This window comes from Myxine glutinosa, chromosome 7, assembly GCF_964187855.1.
Source record: "Myxine glutinosa chromosome 7, kmMyxGlut1.1, whole genome shotgun sequence".
NCBI lineage: Eukaryota > Metazoa > Chordata > Myxini > Myxiniformes > Myxinidae > Myxine > Myxine glutinosa.
The window spans coordinates 48,913,505-48,933,072 of record NC_136267.1 but is presented as its reverse complement, the minus strand read 5'-3'; the positions used below and the strand labels follow the sequence as shown (position 1 = coordinate 48,933,072).

General features: G+C 51.6%; 1 protein-coding gene across 6 annotated transcripts in view; it reads right to left on the bottom strand.

Annotated features, from left to right (window-relative positions):
* Positions 1–19,071, bottom strand: part of FANCE (FA complementation group E) — a 37,276-nt gene extending 18,205 nt beyond the window's left edge. Inside the window, exons 1-5 of one of the 6 annotated variants that reach the window (XM_078781676.1) lie at positions 18,944–19,071; positions 18,603–18,664; positions 2,914–3,356; positions 2,129–2,800; positions 1,699–2,035 (exon numbers count right to left, since the gene is read on the bottom strand). In XM_078781676.1, coding sequence (XP_078637802.1) covers positions 1,699–2,035; positions 2,129–2,800; positions 2,914–3,209 — 1,305 coding nt within the window. In that variant the 5' untranslated portion in view covers positions 3,210–3,356; positions 18,603–18,664; positions 18,944–19,071. The remainder of the gene's footprint in view (positions 1–1,698; positions 2,036–2,128; positions 2,801–2,913; positions 3,357–18,602; positions 18,665–18,943) is intronic. The other 5 variants (XM_078781677.1, XM_078781678.1, XM_078781679.1 and 2 more) reach the window with 5 other exon arrangements.
* Between the last annotated feature and the right edge of the window lie 497 nt (positions 19,072–19,568).

Here is a 19,568-nt window from a genome sequence, read left to right as displayed (position 1 = left end):
GTCTGTCTGTCTGTCTGTCTGTGCGCAGGATATCTCAAAAAGTTGTGGTTGGATGTGGACGAAATGTGCTGGACAGGTTGGGTGTGTGATAAGAACGAATTGATTCGATATTTGGTGAAGATCTGGATACTATCATTTTCAAGCGATTCTTCACCATTGAAAGTAAGGGGCCAAAAACGATATGTAGCACAATATCTCAAAAGGTTATTGACGAGTAGTGACTAAACTAGGTGGATGAGTTGGTTAGGTGACAAGAACAAACTGATTAGATTCTGGTTCAGGTCCGAATCCAGATCCGGCCCATCACTGGCATACAAAACATAAACTGTTCATCCTGGCAGAGTTATTCCTGCACCGAGTGCCGTTCTAGTTACCCCACGCACACAAAGCTAAAAGCGGAGTTAAGCAATTGGTTCATGCCCATCCATCTATCTGTCTGTCTGTCTACAAGCATCAGTTTATTTAAATTGAATGTTATATTTTGAACATTAATCGGTAAACAAGCTTCGTCTGAATTCTTCCCGATCGCGCATGCGCAGAGAGGAGCGAGATAATAGTTTCACTCTTTCTGTATGACAGTTATACAAAATTGAAAATCATTCCAAACAGGAAACTTACTGTTTTTAAGGACGTCATAGAAGACACAAACCACATGCATGAGTAACTAATGTTATGGGTTAGATAGGGTGGTGTAATAGACATTGCGTCAATGGCGGTAAAATCCGGAATTAATTTATTTTTTACAACTTTTACAATCTTTTTTTATTTCAATGGAATTATATACTGTGTAACACAAATCATCTTCTTTGCACTTCCCAAAAAAATGTAAGTATAAGACTTGAACACTGCACAGGGTATCATGTTCTATGAACTACGTAGTTAATTATGAAATTGCAACAAATTTATACAATGCAACCATAACTGGTGAAGAATGCAGTTTCTGCACAGCATCTGTGGCCACGGCAATTTTTTTTCAAGATAACAACATCACGTTTCGCAGGCCTTACGGCACAGTTCTGACCCCGAGCTCTACCCACGTGCCCAGGTGGCCTCAGTCACATTTTGAGCTGCCTATTCAAGCCCGTGGTCTGAGGTGTGTTGCAAGGCCTACAGGTTCTGCTGGCACGCCCTGGCTGCCATAGCCACGGTTCGACAAAGTTGTCTAATGTAACCGCAACATTTTAATGTCGAATTTAGCCAAAGGTTGATGGCATGCTATACAAATATGTGCATGCTATAGTTGACCAAGTATGATGCAATTTGACCTTGAATGTGCAATTGTGCATGCTATACAAATTGGCCGCACCTGGTCCTTAGGATGTGTTTATTCGCACCTAGATCTACTGCAATCTATACAATTAATTATAAGGCGTTTTTTCAAAATTTGTGTCGCATGTACGCAACTTTGCTTATTGGCTTGTAAATATGGCATTTAAAATTCAATCTATATAGTTCAGCGACACTGGATTGTGAAATGCTCTGTCTTGTTTGGTTTGGTTTAGGACAGCATGTCAATATTTTCACATATTGATGCACCATCATCCATTAGCAAAGTGGTGTGCACAAAATATGCAGTTTGTGCAGAGCTAATGAGGTCTCCAAATGTCAAACCACTCGCTTCACAGGTAAACCGATCGACCTCATTCACTTGAGTATTCCCAGTCTATTTGGAACAATCTACAATTCAATCCAACTCACCAACACATCTTCCGGGAGCTCCGTCTCCTGTACTTCAATTTCTCCTACTCCATCGGTCTCCTTCTCTTCTTCATCTTCCTTCTTGTCATGCATTCTCTCTTCCTTGGCTTCCTCATTTGTGTTGTCCTCAATACTCCCATTATGGCCGATCTTTCCGTCTCTCTCCATCCTGTTGTCCACCGTGTAATGCGGCTCGTGTGACATCTTTGCTCGCTTGAGTAAGTGTCCTCGTTCTTCTTCTTCCTCCTCCTCCTCCCTCCAATCTTTTTTCTGAACCTTGACATCATGGTGGTTTTCTGACATCGAGGTGGGCTTTTTGAGTTCCTCCCTGACATGTCTGGAGGAACAAGGGAGTGAAATAAAGCGGATAGTATGACCCTCCATATGAAAACCAACTTAATGACGCATCACAATTGTCAAACCATCTTACCTCTCAGGGTCTCTCTTTTCCGGTGCCTCAAGGCTGCTTTGACCACGAGATATGAGAAGTTGGCAAAGTGATCTGTACCGTGGCCACGAGCTTTCACTAACCACCCACCGCCCATTCCAATCCTGTGTTACATCGATTTCCTGCTTTTCTTCTCCAACTCTCTCTTCAATATCTTTGTCTTGGTCTCTAATTATTGCTTTCACTGACCCATCATTTTCATCTTTAACCAGGTCATTTCCTTCTTCATTTCCAGTTTCAAATGGCCTTTCACTCTTTACAAACTCTATGTTTTCCTCTCCTTTCATTACTTTGTTATCAATGTCCACATTTCCAGCCACAGCTCCATGTTCTTCCTTACTCATCATCTCTACATCTGCATCTTTGTTGCATTCTGCTCCTTTATCTTCATTGGCCTTTCGCAAATGCTCTATGTTGTTTACTGCAGGACCTGCAGCGCACATCGACGTTTCTCCACACACCTGATTGACGGCTCTCATCCTACAAAGCAAACAGGCCAGTAAGACACGAGTCCATGGGTCCTGCGGAGGATGGGTCTTGAGGGCAAGATGCAGGTCGTGCAGGGAGTGAGTCGGTAGGAAGTGCCAGGTGGCACAGAGCAGAACCAGTGTGCGTCGTTGTAACCACACCGGGAAGCACGAGAGCAGTGGGAGGCTGTGCAGGTCACAAGGATGCAAAGAAGAAAAAAAAGTTTTCTTCCAACAGCAAAACACATGTAGCATTGAAACTACATAAATACATATACGGATTCTTATGATCACACTTACAGTTCCAGCTTCTTGGTTTCCATTCCACTGACTTGAGTCTCCACTGGTTGCTCAGAACACAAAACCTTCACAAAATCCTCCCATCCAAAGCTATCTCCCATTGTCCCTTTTCCCTTCAACTCTCCAGCAATATCTCCACTGTTTGAGCTTTTCCTCGCTAGATCCCTGGCCTGCAAGCATCTGGCACAGCGCAAGGCACCTGGCAGGGAGCAACATAGCGCAGACAGTAGCAGGCAGCATGACCTGGGAATTGCACGGTTGGTGATAAACTTGTGGGGCTCAAAGTCGTCCATCATCTCAAAGTTCAATAAGGATGATTCATATAATCTCAGTCTTGTTCTTGAGAATTTTGCTCCATTTTGTTTAACATGTTCTCAGGATGACCTGTTACTCTTCTTCTTTTTCCCCTCACCTCCAGCTCATCTCCTTGGGCCAAGAAAGAGCTGTGGATTATGGGACAAATAGTGATGTAATTATTGCAATTACAGTAGAGGCCAAAAATATTGGCACCCTTGCACTTTTTTCAAATAACTCGCAATACGAGTATTCTCCAAAAATAAGTTGAAATTGACAAAAGCATTTCGTCTCCACAATTCTTTATTTCACTGTTAATATTACAGAACCTTTGTTTTTGATTCAGCACTTAATACTGTATATCCTTTTAAATCAGAAAAGAAAAAGTAATGGCATTGACAAAATTATTTGGTAGCACAGCCTTTTGACAAAATAACTGCAGTCAAGCGCTTCCTATAGCCATGAACGAGCTTCCTGCACCTCTCTACTGGCAGTTTGGCCCACTCTTCTTGTGCAAACTGCTCCAGTTCGCCCAGATTTGGTGGGTGCCTTCTCCCAACTGCTGTTTTCAGATCTCCCCACAGGTGTTCAATGGGATTTAGATCTGGAATCATTGCTGGCCACTTCAGAACAGTCCAGCATTTTGTCTTCAACCATTCCTGGGTGCTTTTTGAAGTGTGTTTGGGGTCATTGTCCTGCTGCAAGACCCATGACCTTCGACGGAGACCCAGCTTTCTGACACTGGGTTGAACATTGAGCTCCAAAATGCCTTGGTAATCTCCTGATTTCATAATGCCATGCACACATTCAAGGCACCCAGTGCCAGATGCAGCACAGCAACCCCAAAACATCACTGAACCTCCTCCATGTTTGACTGTACAGAAGGTGTTCTTTTCTTTGAAGGCTTCATTTTGTTTTCTGTAAACATAGAGATGATGTGCTTCACCAAAAAGCTCTACCCTGGTCTCATTTGTCCACAGGACATTCTCCCAGAAAGATTTTGGCTTGTTCAGGTGTGTTTTGGCAAACTCCAGTCAGGCTTTCTTATGTCTGTCTGTCTGTCTGTCTGTCTGTCTCTCTCTAATCAGTGGGGTCCTCCCGAGTCTCCTACAATAGAGCCCCCTTTCATTGAGTTGGCGACGGATGGTGCAAGTTGAAACTGTCGTACCTTGTGTCTGAAGGTTAGCTTGAATCTGTTTAGCAGTTTATCGAGGTGCTTTCTCCACCATTCAAACAATCCTTCGCTGCAATCTTCGATCAAGTTTTCTCTTGCGGCCACGTCCAGGAAGGTTAGCTACAGTGCCATGGGCCTTAAACTTCCTGATAACATTGCGTACGGTGGACACAGGAACATCAGGGTCTCTGGAGATGGACTTGTAGCCTTGAGATTGTCCATGCTTGGCTACAATCTTGTGTCTGACCTCCTCAGACAATTCTCTGGTTTTCGTTCTCTTCTCCATGCTCATTGCAGTACGCACAGTGACACAAAACAGCAGAACGACTCCTTTTCTCTATTCAAACTGGTTGAATGAATGATTTTTTAAATATTGCAAGCACCTGCAACTCACCATAGGTGAGTTCCATTCCAAAGTAAAGGGGAATCACCTGCTTGAAATATAATTATGTCTAACAACTTCGAAAAGGTGCCAATAATATTGTCTGGACCATTTTAGGATTTCTGTGTGGAATAAGTTAAGATTTAGTATTATTTTCAGTTTTTTTTATTTTGTTCCACTGAAAACCAAAGAAATACAAATGTGGATACCAAAAGATTTTTTAATTTCAACAATTTTCCAGAAGAAATGGTGCATTATTTGAAAAAAGTGCAAGGGTGCCAATATTTTTGGTCATGACTGTATGTGTGACAACAGTTAAAGCAGTGCCACGTTTTGTGTGTGTGTGTGTGTGTATATATATATATATATATATACATATATATATATATATGTATATATATATATATATATATATATATATATATATATATAGCAGTAAAGTATGTTTGTTTGTTTGTCCTCTTATAACTCGAGAACTACTCATCGCAGAGCAAAACCAAAGGCATATTCGGAATCAGTACGTCTTAGAGCAACTACAGCACACCTTAAAATTAAAAAAACGTCGCGTTTTAAAATTATGACGTCATCAGCGTATTTCGGAACGTTAATTTTTCAACTTCATATTCGAAATCAGTACGTCCCAGAGAAACTTCGTAACGTTAATTTTTCAACTTCATCCGATTGACATGGGACCAACGGCATGTGACAGAGAGTGAAACATTTATTTGACGACAATGACTTCCGACTTCCGGGTTCGGAATGCGAGGACCAATGCCATTTGACAGGGAATAAAAAATAAATGCGACATTCAATTGACGACAATGACTTCCGACTTGACTCCCCCCTCCCCCTCCCCCCTTCCACCCTACCCTTCTCCCGTCCCCTCCCCCCCCCCTTCTCCCCTCTTCTCCCCCCCTCTTCTCCCCTCTCCCCCTCCCCCTCGTTCCCCTCCCCTCCCCCCTCCCCCCTCCCCTCCTCTCCTCTCCCCCGCCCGGCAATGCCGGGTACTTCTGCTAGTGTGTGTGTGTATGTATGTATATATATATATATATATATATATATATATATATATATATATATATATATATATATATATATATTGTTGTGGATATGAGAATGTTTTTTTTTTGTTGTTGTTGTAGTGTAAATTGTGGTAAAATATCGCCCTCCTTTCTCCAGTGTTGTATAAAGGTCAAAGGGCGTTCCCGTAGTTAGTTCCATAAAGCATACATGAAGGACACCATAATATCCCTGTTCAGTAGTTTATTTCCTTATTATGTGTATTAGGGTAAGGCCTTGTCTTCCATTAAGATGACACTCCATTGCACCAAGTGAAATAAGATAGATTCCCTTTCATGCCCCATTCCCACTCCCAAAACTTCTATTGCCAACTACAATAGCCGCCATTAAGCATGTGCTCAGCTCGGGGAAGAAGGGCGTGCCCGCCCATCGTCATCAAGGGTGGAGTCAGAGGGCCTGTGCCCACCAATCAGGGCCGAGGCGAGCTGACCGAGGGGCGTGTCCTGAAGGCCGGCGGCTTGATCACCTGAGGCGCTATAAAAGCGCGCGCGCAAGAGCCGAGTGCGTGGTTGGACTAAGCAAGGGAGTTGTTGAGTTGTGTTGTTGGACTAAGCAAGGGAGTTGTTGAGTTGTTGAGTTGAGTGGTTGGACTAAGCGAGTGTGGTTGGACTGAGCAGGAGTCGAGTACGAGAAGAGTTGAGTTGAGTTGAGAAGAGTTGAGTAAGGGATCCCGGAAAGAGCAGCTCCAGCCACCGCAAGTTCAGCCACAGCAGCTTCGGGGCCTTGACGGCAGTTTCGAACGGGGCCGCGAAGGAACGGCGGCTGCGAAACGCGCCGATCGAGAAAGGGGCGGCGGTTGCTAATCCCCGACCCGACCGTGCTGCGGGTCCAGCTGAACCTTCCTCCCCCTCCAGCCATCCACCTCCTGCCATTCCTATCATCATTCCCCGCGTGAGTCTGTCTTTGTTTGTTCTGTCCCTGGGTAATAATTAAGACTGTAGGTAAGCTAATAATTGCACTGTGTCTCTGATTCTTCTGTATATTATTTTATTATCCTTCCTTCTCCTTGGTTACTTTGAGCGTGTAAATAGTAGGAATAAATGTAGTAGTATTTCCAACCTTTTTGTCTTCTTCTTCTTCTTCTTCACATCCGTGTCGCCTTTGTCTTTTCCCTATTGAATACCTGTGGCGCGATCCGGCCAACGTTCGGGAATCGGGTTAGTCGGGGTAACTGTTAGGGCCGTGGGGCCATCCGCTCGGCATCCCAACATCTTATCCGCGGTCCGTAACAATTGGTGTCAGGAGTGGGATCGGACCCGAAGCGCGCTTAACACGCTCAAAATTACGAGCTGCCGAAATTTGTTTTGTTTTTAAAAACCCGAACTTTGAAATCGCGCCATGGCTAGTCAAGGCGATCGGATGCCGGTGGGGGAACTAGAAGAGGGGTTAGGGGTAACCCAGGATCAGAGGGAAGAAATGGAGGAGAGCAAGGAGGAGGTGGTTGAGGAGGTGTCAGGCGCGCAAAATGGCGTCCTCGCGCACGTGGGTGTAGCGGCACCAAATTTAGCGGCGCCCGTGACCGTAGCAGCATTGGTGGATTCGAACCTTTTGCTACAAATGGAGGCCCTCATGCTAAAAATGGAAAACAGAATGAGGGAGGGAATGGCGAGGGACAGAGCCGCATACGAGGTAAGGGAGGCTGAGAAGGAGGTTAACCGCAGGTTGGGCGAGCAGGTCCCAGGGGTGCACGAGGAGGTAACGCGGGTCGAGAAGCGCTGGTTGAGCGAGGTGGAGAAAGGCGCGGGTACAATGACGGGTGTAGAGATCGCGACCCGGGGGTTGGGGCAGCCGGCGACCGCTGAGGTAGAGGGAATTTTATTAAAGCCAGCGGTCGTCGAGGTGAACAAAGAAATTATGGGAATTGAAATTGGAGAGACCGGGGGCTTAGAAAAGCACTCGCGGCGGGGAGGAATGGATTGTGCACAAAGTCTAAGTTCACATCCTGATGCCGTACTTGCTAATCCTTATAAAGATTTGCAGGTGCGCGTGGAGAAGGGAATCCCCCAGGTGAGTCGTGCTGTGTATTGTGCGGGGAGATTTTGCAGGAGGATGTATGACGACAAGAGAATTGTCGCGCGATTGGGATCGAGGAAGCACCCGGGCGTTGGTGAAGGGTCCCGTGTGAGTGGAAATGGCACGCGTGTGAAAATGCACGTCGGGGTGTACGGAGTGTGACACGAGGAGTGAGTTGGTGGTGGAGCGGGTGCGAGGATGCACGTATGGGATGAACGGCAAGGGTGTGTGAGAAAGCACACCTGAGTTGGTGATAGCGCGAGTGCGAGGGAGCACATCGGAGCGCGATAGTGGGTGGATGCAAGAGTGCACGCCCATGGTGAGTGTTACGGAGGACGTAACGGAGGAGAGGTGTGGACCGAAGTGTGCGAACGGCGAGTGTGCGCAAGAGTGTGCACGAGAGGTGTGTGTGGTGTGTAACAGGGAGTGCGTTGGTGGAATGTACGGACGGCGTTGGAACGCCGGGTTTTGTGAGTGTCAAAAGTGTCGCGTGGTGTGAGCCTGCAAGTAAAGCATCGACGTTGACCGGGTTAGCGTTTAGGGCGACGGATAGCCGATGCGAGCACTCGGGGCGTGGTGCACTTTGTTGGATGCCAGGCCCGGCGCGGATCGATACTGCGTCGCTTCTCTTCGAAGCGTCGTTGCCGATTCGGGCCTGGCCCCGCCCCGCACGGTCGAGTCCGGGCCTTGTCGGGCGTGGCGACCGGTCCGGTTCAAGGGCGAGTGGGAGGAAGCGGAGCGGTGCCCCCTGGCGGGGACGGGGTTCCAACCGGGCGAGCCTCGGTCATCGGGCCCGGGACCGCAAGGTACCGCGCCGAGATGGTGCGTGGAATCTCGGCCCGACCAAACCACCTCCCTTGAACCGAAAGCCGGACGGATTCAACCTGCAGGCGACCAAACCACCCGCGTTCATTGCTCGGCTTTACGAAGCCGAGTTTAATGATGTCATGACGCACCGAGGCTAGGATATAGCGGACTGTGATGATGGTGATACTGATAGTGTTTTTGGATTCGAAATTTAGAAAAGTGAATAGAATTGGCAGTAATTGGAAAAATTTTGATTAGCTGGAATTTGGTGTGCAAAATTGGTAGTGAGAGATACCCGATGTGGTGGGATGGAAACTTTGCCATCTCTCACAACAGGGGGCAAAGGAGCACTAGTTATGGGGTTTATGGCAGTGAAAACTAGCCCGGGAGGGTTTGGATAATGTGTAGGGACCTAGAAGATGACCTTAGGTAACGTTAAGATTAGGTAGTGACAATGATACCGGTAGTGGGGACGCAGGTAGATTAGTTTGGCTGATAATGACGTGGTATGTGCTTAGTTTAAAGGGAAGACGGGGAGCACTAAGTTAGCAGGGCAACAGGTAGTTCAGATGATGCCGCGTGAGTGTTGGAGGTGTATTCAAGTGTATTGAGCAGTGTATGAGTAACTGATTGTGATTGTGAGGAACAGGTGTGATTGCACAGGTGTGCAACTGGACAGGTGTGTGGAGCAGTGTTTGAGTGAGTGATAGTGATGTGAGTTGTGCTGACCAAATGGTCCAGGAAGAGGAGGAGGGTGCAGGTGGCACCAGGTGTGATTGCACAGGTGTGCAACAACGGGTGTATGGAATAAATGGTAGTCTGGAATATATGGAGTATTGGAATGGATGGTCGTGGAGTGAGTATGATGGAAACTGTGGAGTGGAGTGGATGGTGCGAAGGTGTGGATGGGGGAAAGGAGGATGGACCCCCATCACGAATACCCGGGAGGGTAGTGTAAGTGTTAGGTAGAGGGTACAGGTAAATTGTGGTTGGATATTGGCATCTGTGGTGCGAGGTGAAAGAATGGTGTTTGGATGGGTGCATTAGTGTTGTGGAAATGGCTGGGTGTGTAGCCTGTTAGTGTGTGTAGTTGGTTTGGGCACTCCACCACTGTGAGGATGTCGGCCAGGTGAGGCCGCAGGTGGGCTCTGGGAGCCGGTAGAGTTGTTGTGGATGGGGCCTGAGGATCCGGAGGACGGACCCGGGTAGCCCAGTGCCAGAGGGCACCAAGGGGTGACAGAGCCAGGAGGGGCCTTCCCCAGTTAGTTAGGTTAGGGTGAGGAGCTAGGTAAGCTCAGGTGGCAACTGCAGTGGTGGAGGTGTGCAGGTGGGTAGGCCTGCTGGGAGAGCTACACGTCCCAGTCCTAAAATTGTGCAAGGGCACAGGGAGTGGCATCGGGGGAGTGAGACCCCAAATTGAGAAGCACCACAGTTTGGTCAATGGGAATTGGTTTTTAGAACCCATAGAGTAAGATTGCCAATGGTTTGGCAGGGAAAGACCCCGGGTAGTGTAAAGTGTGTTAAAGTCATTTAGAGGATAGTTAGGATTAGGAATCTCCTCGCACCATCTACATCCACTCACCTGGGATGACGTACCTCCACACCATGCCATGTTTTATTATTTTTATTGTGCAGATGTTTGGAATGTGAGACGCATCATGACGTGGGTGTGACATTGTGCTTTGTTGTTCCATCTCTCCCTCCTTATGAGGATTGATGATGAATTGGTGATGGCAAATTTTGAAGTAGAGGGAGTGAAGACGAATTTGGTATAGGGGGAAGATGTGACGGTAGCGACGGATTTGTAAATGTGTAGATTGTTGTACATATGGGGTAAGGGCAAGGGTAGTGTAGGTGACAGGGGGGGTGACGTACGGTAGGGACGAGCTTTCTCACTTCACTCTCCGTACGCACTTCACCTTGCATTGCCTTATTGATGTGTACCCTTGTGACCTTACCCCTCGCTCATCTGTCTTTTCCCCCCTTTGTCTCCCACATGAGGACCTGTGCGCCACTGGGCGCCGAGGGGAGCGTGCGTGAGTCGGCCATTGTGCGCCCGAACCTCTCGCAACCACAGCTGTCTGCATCGATGCACCACATTATGGACCACATGTCTGTGGCTGAGCACCACTTATGGACCCCATGGGTTGGGGCATGGCCCCTCTGCTGGAACCGGCCATGAAGGCCCGAGATCTTGCTGGCGGACCTTGGCCACAGGGCACCGATGCCCCACAGGTGAACCACACTAGTCGGCCCTGTGGGCCATAAATAAAATAAAAATGGACACGTTGGGTGCAAGTTTTATTGCAAATAGGCCGCCAGCAAAGAAGATGACAACATCTGGAAGATAGTAATAGCCAGCAGAGGGAGCCGAAGAGCAAGAGACCACCAGCAGGGTTAGGGGTTGTTTGGTTATTTTTATTCATGAACTATGATGACTGTGCACCGATTGGTGCTTGAGGGTGCTTTGGTGCGTTTTGGGTGCTGCATGGTGCGTCGATGCAAAGCAGACTGTCTCCCCCCCCAGAAAGAACAATCACAGGTCCTGGGTTGCGTTTTGTAAATAAAGTAGCGCCATTGTAAATAATGATCCCCACCGTCAATGTATAGTTTGAAGACCATTCCGCAATTCGGTTAGCTGTGGGCGTGCATCTGTTAGGCAGGGTGCAATGGAGCAGCGGGACATATTTATTTATGTTTTAAAACTGTCGCACTCAGGGTCAGGTTAAATGTAGAGGGAACTACACCTACGTGCCACACTAAAAGTTAAAGTTATAGGCCCGGAACGTGCCTAAGAGGAGGAGGGTGCAGTGTTGTGGATATGAGAATGTTTTTGTTTTTTTTGTTGTTGTAGTGTAAATTGTGGTAAAATATCGCCCTCCTTACTCCAGTGTTGTATAAAGGTCAAAGGACGTTCCCGTAGTTAGTTCCATAAAGCATACATGAAGGACACCATAATATCCCTGTTCAGTAGTTTATTTCCTTATTATGTGTATTAGGGTAAGGCCTTGTCTTCCATTAAGATGACACTCCATTGCACCAAGTGAAATAAGATAGATTCCCTTTCATGCCCCATTCCCACTCCCAAAACTTATATTGCCAACTACAATAGCCGCCATTAAGCATGTGCTCAGCTCGGGGAAGAAGGGCGTGCCCGCCCATCGTCATCAAGGGTGGAGTCAGAGGGCCTGTGCCCACCAATCAGGGCCGAGGCGAGCTGACCGAGGGGCGTGTCCTGAAGGCCGGCGGCTTGATCGCCTGAGGCGCTATAAAAGCGCGCGCGCAAGAGCCGAGTGCGTGGTTGGACTAAGCAAGGGAGTTGTTGAGTTGTTGAGTTGTGTGGTTGGACTAAGCAAGGGAGTTGTTGAGTTGTTGAGTTGAGTGGTTGGACTAAGCGAGTGTGGTTGGACTGAGCAGGAGTTGAGTACGAGAAGAGTTGAGTTGAGTACGAGAAGAGTTGAGTTGAGTTGAGAAGAGTTGAGTTAGGGATCCCGGAAAGAGCAGCTCCAGCCACCGCAAGTTCAGCCACAGCAGCTTCAGCCACAGCAGCAGCAGCCACAGCAGCTTCAGCCACAGCAGTTTCGGGGCCTTGACGGCAGTTTCGAACGGGGCCGCGAAGGAACAGCGGCTGCGAAACGCGCCGATCGAGAAAGGGGCGGCGGTTGCTAATCCCCGACCAGACCGTGCTGCGGGTCCAGCTGAACCTTCCTCCCCCTCCAGCCATCCACCTCCTGCCATTCCTATCATCATTCCCCGCGTGAGTCTGTCTTTGTTTGTTCTGTCCCTGGGTAATAATTAAGACTGTAGGTAAGCTAATAATTGCACTGTGTCTCTGATTCTTCTGTATATTATTTTATTATCCTTCCTTCTCCTTGGTTACTTTGAGCGTGTAAATAGTAGGAATAAATTTAGTAGTATTTCCAACCTTTTTGTCTTCTTCTTCTTCACATCCGTGTCGCCTTTGTCTTTTCCCTATTGAATACCTGTGGCTCGATCCGGCCAACGTTCGGGAATCGGGTTAGTCGGGGTAACTGTTAGGGCCGCGGGGCTATCCGCTCGGCAAACCAACAACTTATCCGCGGTCCGAAACAATGTATATATATATATATATATATACACACACACACACACACACACACACACACACACACACACACACACACACACACACACACACACACACACACACACACACACACACACACACACACACACACACACACACACACACACACACACACACACACACACACACACACACACACACACACACACACACACACACACACACACACACACACACACACACACACACCATCTCTGCAAGTTTTGAACGAGTTTGATTGTTCTCCTGCAACAGGTTATACAGTATACACCATTTTCATTTACAAAATGTACATTTCACACCTACATCTACTGCAATCTATACAGTTCATATAAAATGTGCATTTCCTACCTAGATCTACTACAATCTATATATCTCATACAAAATGTATATTTCACACCTAGATCTACTGCAATCATTTTTTGTGATGAAACTGATAGCTTTCTAAACGTGGCAAGCCGATATTTTTACCCGTACATTTATTACGTGTACATTAGTTTCCATCACTACAGGTACCAAAAAATGTAAAAAGACAAAAATAAATTTGGCAAATATGACCCTGTAGCGGTTACCACTGGATGCACACAATCGCCTTGCACCGGCCAGAACACGGCCAGACGCGCCTCTCCCGGGCATGCCCGGACTCACTGTTCCCGGGCACGCCCGAACCTCCCGGGCACGCCCGGTCTCGTCTTTCCCGGGCATGCCCGCTCTCGCCTTTCCAGGGCTCGCCCAGAGCGTCCGGGCATGCCCGCTATCGCCTTTTCAGGGCTCGCCCAGAGCGTCCGGGCATGCCCGCTATCGCCTTTCCAGGGCTCGCCCAGAGCGTCCGGGCATGCCCGCTATCGCCTTTCCAGGGCTCGTCCAGAGCGCCCGGGCACGCCCAGCCTCGACTTGCCAGGCCGCAGCCAAACACGCCCGGGCAGGTCCAGACTCGCCTTTCCAAGGCTCGCCCTTGACACCCGGGCATGCCCGGTATAGCTTTTGCCGGGCAAACTTCCCGACATAAATGTGTATATATATTGCTGCCCGATAAACGGGCTTGTGAGAATACCTGAGCTGTTTTGTTTCAATAAAGCAACTCGGACGAATTCCGTCTTTGGTCGCGTGAATTCTTTCGACTCGCGTTGGAGCGCTGTTCCTTCATTGGTGACCTACCGACATGGATACGGCAGTGACGCTTAAACTGCCTACCTTCTGGGAGGCTCACGCGGCTGTTTGGTTCGCTCAGGCGGACTCTCAGTTCGCCCTGCGAGGCATCACCGCGGACGACACCTGCTTCCACCATGTTGTGGCGGCGCTCGGTTCCGCCACCGCGGCCCGCGCCTTGAGCCTCCTCGAGCACCCGCCGGCTGCTGACAAATACGACGCGCTGAAGACACTCCTCCTCGACGCTTTCGCCCTCTCACCGGCAGCACGCGCACGGCGCCTGCTCGCTCTGCCCGAGCTCGGCGACACGCGCCCGTCCGAGAGCATGGACGATATGCTTTCGTTGCTCGGTGAGCACTCTCCGGATTTTCTGTTCCGCGAGCTGTTCCTTCGCCAGCTGCCTCACCCGGTACGCCTCGCCCTGGCTGGCACGTTGATCACGGATTCCCGCGCCCTCGCCAGGGAAGCCGATAAGATCTCCTCGGCGGGCCAGCACATCGGCGCGGTTACCTGGAGCCCGCCGCCGTCCGAGGCGACGCCCACGACACCCGAGCGCCCTGCGCGGTTGGAGGCCGAACTGCCGGTGCAACTGGCGGCCGCCACGCCGCACCGCCCGCTTCCGACACGACGGCCGGGGCCTCCACCTGACCGGGCGTGGTGTTATTACCACGCCAGGTTCGGACACAAGGCTCGGACGTGCCGGCCCCCGTGCACTTTCGGCAGGTCGGGAAACGGCCGGGCCGGCGTTCATTCCCAGCAATGAGCGCCGGCCACTCGGGCAACTTGCTGTTTATTCGGGACAAAGCGTCTGGGCGGCGTTTCCTGTGTGACACCGGCGCCCAACTGAGCGTCATACCCGCCTCCGAGCAGGACAGGCGGGACGCCGTTTGCGGCCCCTCTTTGGTCGCTGCTAATGGCTCGGCCATACGCACTTTCGGCCCACGCGTCGTCACCCTCTGCTTCGGCAGCCAGCGTTTTCAATGGACTTTTGTGACCGCCTGCGTCCCCATGGCTTTGCTGGGCGCCGACTTCCTCTGCGCGCACGGGCTGCTGGTCGACGTCAAACGTCGTCGCCTTGTCAACGCCAAGACCTTCAGCTCCCTGGCGTGCACGATGAGCAGCTCCGCGCCGACCGAACTGGCGTGCGCCCTCCCGGCAGCGAACGAGTTCGCTCGCCTGCTCGCGGAATTCCCGGCCCTCACGTGGCCGACGTTTTCGGCCGTCGCGGTGCGGCACGGGATCGAGCACCACATACCCACTACGGGCCCGCCGGTCTACGCCAGGGCCCGCCGCCTCGACCCGGCCAAGCTCGCCATGGCGAAGGCCGAGTTCGACGCGTTGGAGCACCTCGGCATCGTGCGGCGCTCCGATAGCGCGTGGGCCTCGCCACTGCACATCGTGCCAAAGCCGGGGGGTGGATGGCGCCCGTGTGGCGACAACCGCCGTCTCAACGACGCTACCACCCCCGACAGGTACCCGATCCCGCATATTCAGGACTTTTCCGCCCGTTTGGCGGGGCGGGTCATCTTTTCGAAAATTGACCTGATACGGGGCTACCACCAGGTACCTGTCCGTGCGGCCGACGTCCCGAAGACGGCCGTCATCACGCCGTTCGGCCTGTTCGAATTTTTGCAGATGCCGTTTGGCCTCAAGAACGCGGCCCAGGCGTTCCAGCGCTTGATGGACGGCGTGCTGCGCGACCTGCCGTTTCTTTTCGTCTATCTGGACGATATCCTCATCGCCAGCACGTCCCGCGCCGAGCACCTCCTCCACCTCCGAACACTGTTCGGTCGCCTCAGCGAGCACGGCTTAATTGTCAACCCGGTCAAATGCCACTTCGGCGCGATGACCGTTGACTTTTTGGGCCACCGCATCACCAAGACCGGGGCCGTGCCGCTGCCGACCAAGGTCGAGGCCATCACCACGTTCCCGCGTCCCCGTTCCATCAAGGCCCTCCAAGAGTTCCTCGGCATGGTGAATTTTTATCACCGATTCGTGCCCCGCGCTGCTCAGCTCATGCGGCCCCTTTACGAGGCCCTCCGGGGCAAGCCGGCCAAGCATGACATTGTTTGGTCCGCGGCCATGGACGCGGCCTTCGCCAGCGCCAAACGGGCCCTCGCCGACGCAACGCTGCTGGCTCACCCGGTGCTCAACGCGCCCATCGCCCTCACTACGGACGCCTCCAACTACGCGGTGGGCGCCGTCCATGAGCAATGGGTGGACGGGGTTTGGCAGCCACTCGCTTTTTTCAGCCGGCAACTCCGGCCGAACGAGTTAAACTACAGCACGTTCGACCGCGAGCTGCTCGGGCTATTCCTGGCCGTTCGCCATTTCCGACACCTCCTGGAGGGCCGCCCGTTCACGGCTTTCGTCGACCACAAGCCGTTGGTCTACGCAATGGCCAAGGCCACGGAGCCGTGGTCGGCCCGCCAGCAGCGCCACCTCTCCGCCGTGTCGGAATTCACCACGGACATCCGGCACGTCGCCGGCAAAGACAACGCCGTGGCCAACTGTCTTTCTCGGGCCAGCGCGAACGCGGTCCACCTCGGCGTGGACTTCGCGCTCATGGCGGCCGACCAGACCACCGACGCCTCGGTGCAGGCACTCCGTGCGGCGGACACGGGCCTCCGCCTGGCCGACATTCCCTTCGCGGGCACCGTCCTGCTCTGCGACGTCTCCCAGGGCCAGCCTCGCCCCATCGTGCCCGTTTCCTGGCAGCGCCGCATCTTCGCCTCCATCCACGGCCTTTCTCACCCGGGCCGGAAAGCTTCTCAGAAGCTGGTGTCGGCGCGTTTCGTCTGGCACGGCCTTCGACGAAACATCCGCGACTGGGCCAACGCCTGCACGGCCTGCCAGCGGGTCAAGGTCCACCGCCACACCCAGGCCCCGCTGGCACCTTTCGCCGTGCCTGAACGGCGTTTCGACCACGTCCACGTGGACCTGGTGGGTCCCCTGCCCCCCTCGCGGGGGTTCACCCACCTGCTCACCATGGTGGACAGGACCACCAGGTGGCCGGAGGCCGTGCCCCTCGCCTCCACCACCACCGCCGACGTGGCGCAGGCGTTCATCGCCACCTGGGTCACGCGCTTCGGCGCACCAGCGGACATCTCGTCCGACCGCGGCCCACAGTTCACGTCTGAGCTTTGGGGCGCGGTCGCCCGTTCGTTGGGGGTCACGCTGCACAGCACCACGGCCTACCACCCCCAAGCCAACGGGTTGTGCGAGCGGTTTCACCGCTCCATGAAGGCCGCACTCATGGCCGGCCTTCAGGACGACGGTTGGGCCGACCGGCTGCCGTGGGTCCTTTTGGGCCTTCGCACGGCCCCCAAGGAAGACCTCCAGGCGTCCGCCGCCGAGCTCGTCTACGGCCAGCCGCTCCGCGTCCCGGGCGAATTTGTGCCCGACGCTACCAGTCCCTGGTCCGCCGCTCGCCAGCGCTCGGACCTCCAGGAGGCCGCCCGACGATTTGCCCCCGTGCCGACGTCCCGCCACGGTGGCCCCCAGTCCTACGTCCCCCCCGGCGCTTCGCACAGCGGAGTACGTCTTTGTGCGTCATGACGCGCACCGGGGGCCACTCCGGCCGCCGTACGACGGGCCCTTCCGGGTCCTGCAACAGGGCGACAAGTCTTTCATCGTCGACTTCGGCGGCCGGCCGGACCGGATTTCTGTGGACCGCCTCAAACCGGCGCACATGGACGTCGACCGACCACCACGGTTGGCCCTTCTTCCGCGGCGAGGCCGCCCCCCGTCCACAGTTCCCCCCGCTCGACCACCCACCAACACGTCGGACCCCTCCCCACGACCCTCCAGGGGTCGCTTCGGCCGGGTCATCCGGACCCCCCTTAAATTGACCCTGCCGGTGCAGGTCGATTCTGGAGGGGCGTGTGTAGCGGTTACCGCTGGATGCACACAATCGCCTTGCACCGGCCAGAACACGGCCAGACGCGCCTTTCCCGGGCATGCCCGGACTCACTGTTCCCGGGCACGCCCGAACCTCCCGGGCACGCCCGGTCTCGTCTTTCCCGGGCATGCCCGCTCTCGCCTTTCCAGGGCTCGCCCAGAGCATCCGGGCATGCCCGCTATCGCCTTTTCAGGGCTCGCCCAGAGCGTCCGGGCATGCCCGCTATCGCCTTTCCAGGGCTCGCCCAGAGCGTCCGGGCATGCCCGCTATCGCCTTTCCAGGGCTCGTCCAGAGCGCCCGGGCACGCCCAGCCTCGACTTGCCAGGCCGCAGCCAAACACGCCCGGGCAGGTCCAGACTCGCCTTTCCAAGGCTCGCCCTTGATACCCGGGCATGCCCGGTATAGCTTTTGCCGGGCAAACTTCCCGACATAAATGTGTATATATATTGCTGCCCGATAAACGGGCTTGTGAGAATACCTGAGCTGTTTTGTTTCAATAAAGCAACTCGGACGAATTCCGTCTTTGGTCGCGTCAATTCTTTCGACTCGCGTTGGAGCGCTGTTCCTTCAACCCTTAGTTTCAGCCTCATCCAGACGATCATTCATCACTGACATACTGAGACCGTCAGTGATAAGCATGAAGAATGGTGTGGACATGAGCGCCCAGTTTCTTTTAAAGACAATCGTTACTTATATATTTCATCACAGAGATCAAAGTATCTGCCAAAACGCAAAAGCTGAAGTGTAAAGTGACGTAAATAACAACATGTGGACATCATTGCACCTGCATGGATGTCAGTTATAACTGACACTCTTCGTCTTCCTTTGTCACTTCCGAATGGTCGTCTGGTCGAGGTGAAACATGTATCCTCAGGATCAGGGTGAATGTTTCATTGGGAAAATACTTTTGACGTCATGACGTCACATTTATCGTTCGAAAAAAGCGTAAAAGCTGATGACATAAACATGAGCGGCTACACCAATAATAATATTGTTGCTCCTTTCTGAAATGTAAATTTATATTTTACATGCTACTCAATTTACACCTAAATGCAATCAAAATTGTTGATTCAATTGCGAAGTTAATTGTAAGTAATTGTATGACATTAATTAAAAATAACCCACCTTTTGCGTTTTGGATTATACGTACCTAGTAATACTTTGTGCACGTTTGAAACCCCGCGAAGCAATAACAGATAACACCCGAGTACCCGACGCCCAATGACGTCCCCGCTCCGCCCCCTTTATCTTCTGAAACCGGAAGTTCAAAAACTCCCCTTTTTACATTCGTAAGTTATTCGCATTACAGATTATTATGAATATAAACGGAATTTTAGACTTGTTTTTTTTGTGAAGCCAGTTACCTAATTTGCAGGGCACAAAAATTCTAAAAGTTAAAACAAAACCGAGAAACCAACGCTCCGAACTGAAAAATGGAGTATACAAATACAACGTCTGATGCTGTACAACGCTTTTAGCTGCACTTGTATCATTATATCATTATGGATGTCTTCAGATAGCAAAAGATAAAAGTAATATTAGTAAAGCTTGGTTGGAAAATTTGATGTTCATTTGAAATCAACACTTTGTATCATCGATGTGGGTTCAACTTCGCAGTCTCCCATGCTAAAGTATTGATGTTTCATTCTGTATGTGTTCTTGGGCATTGTAAGATGGCGGCTGGTTGGCTTCGAGAGCTACAATTAGCTTGCTCGTACTTGCTTTATTCAGCATTGAGTTGAAACAAATG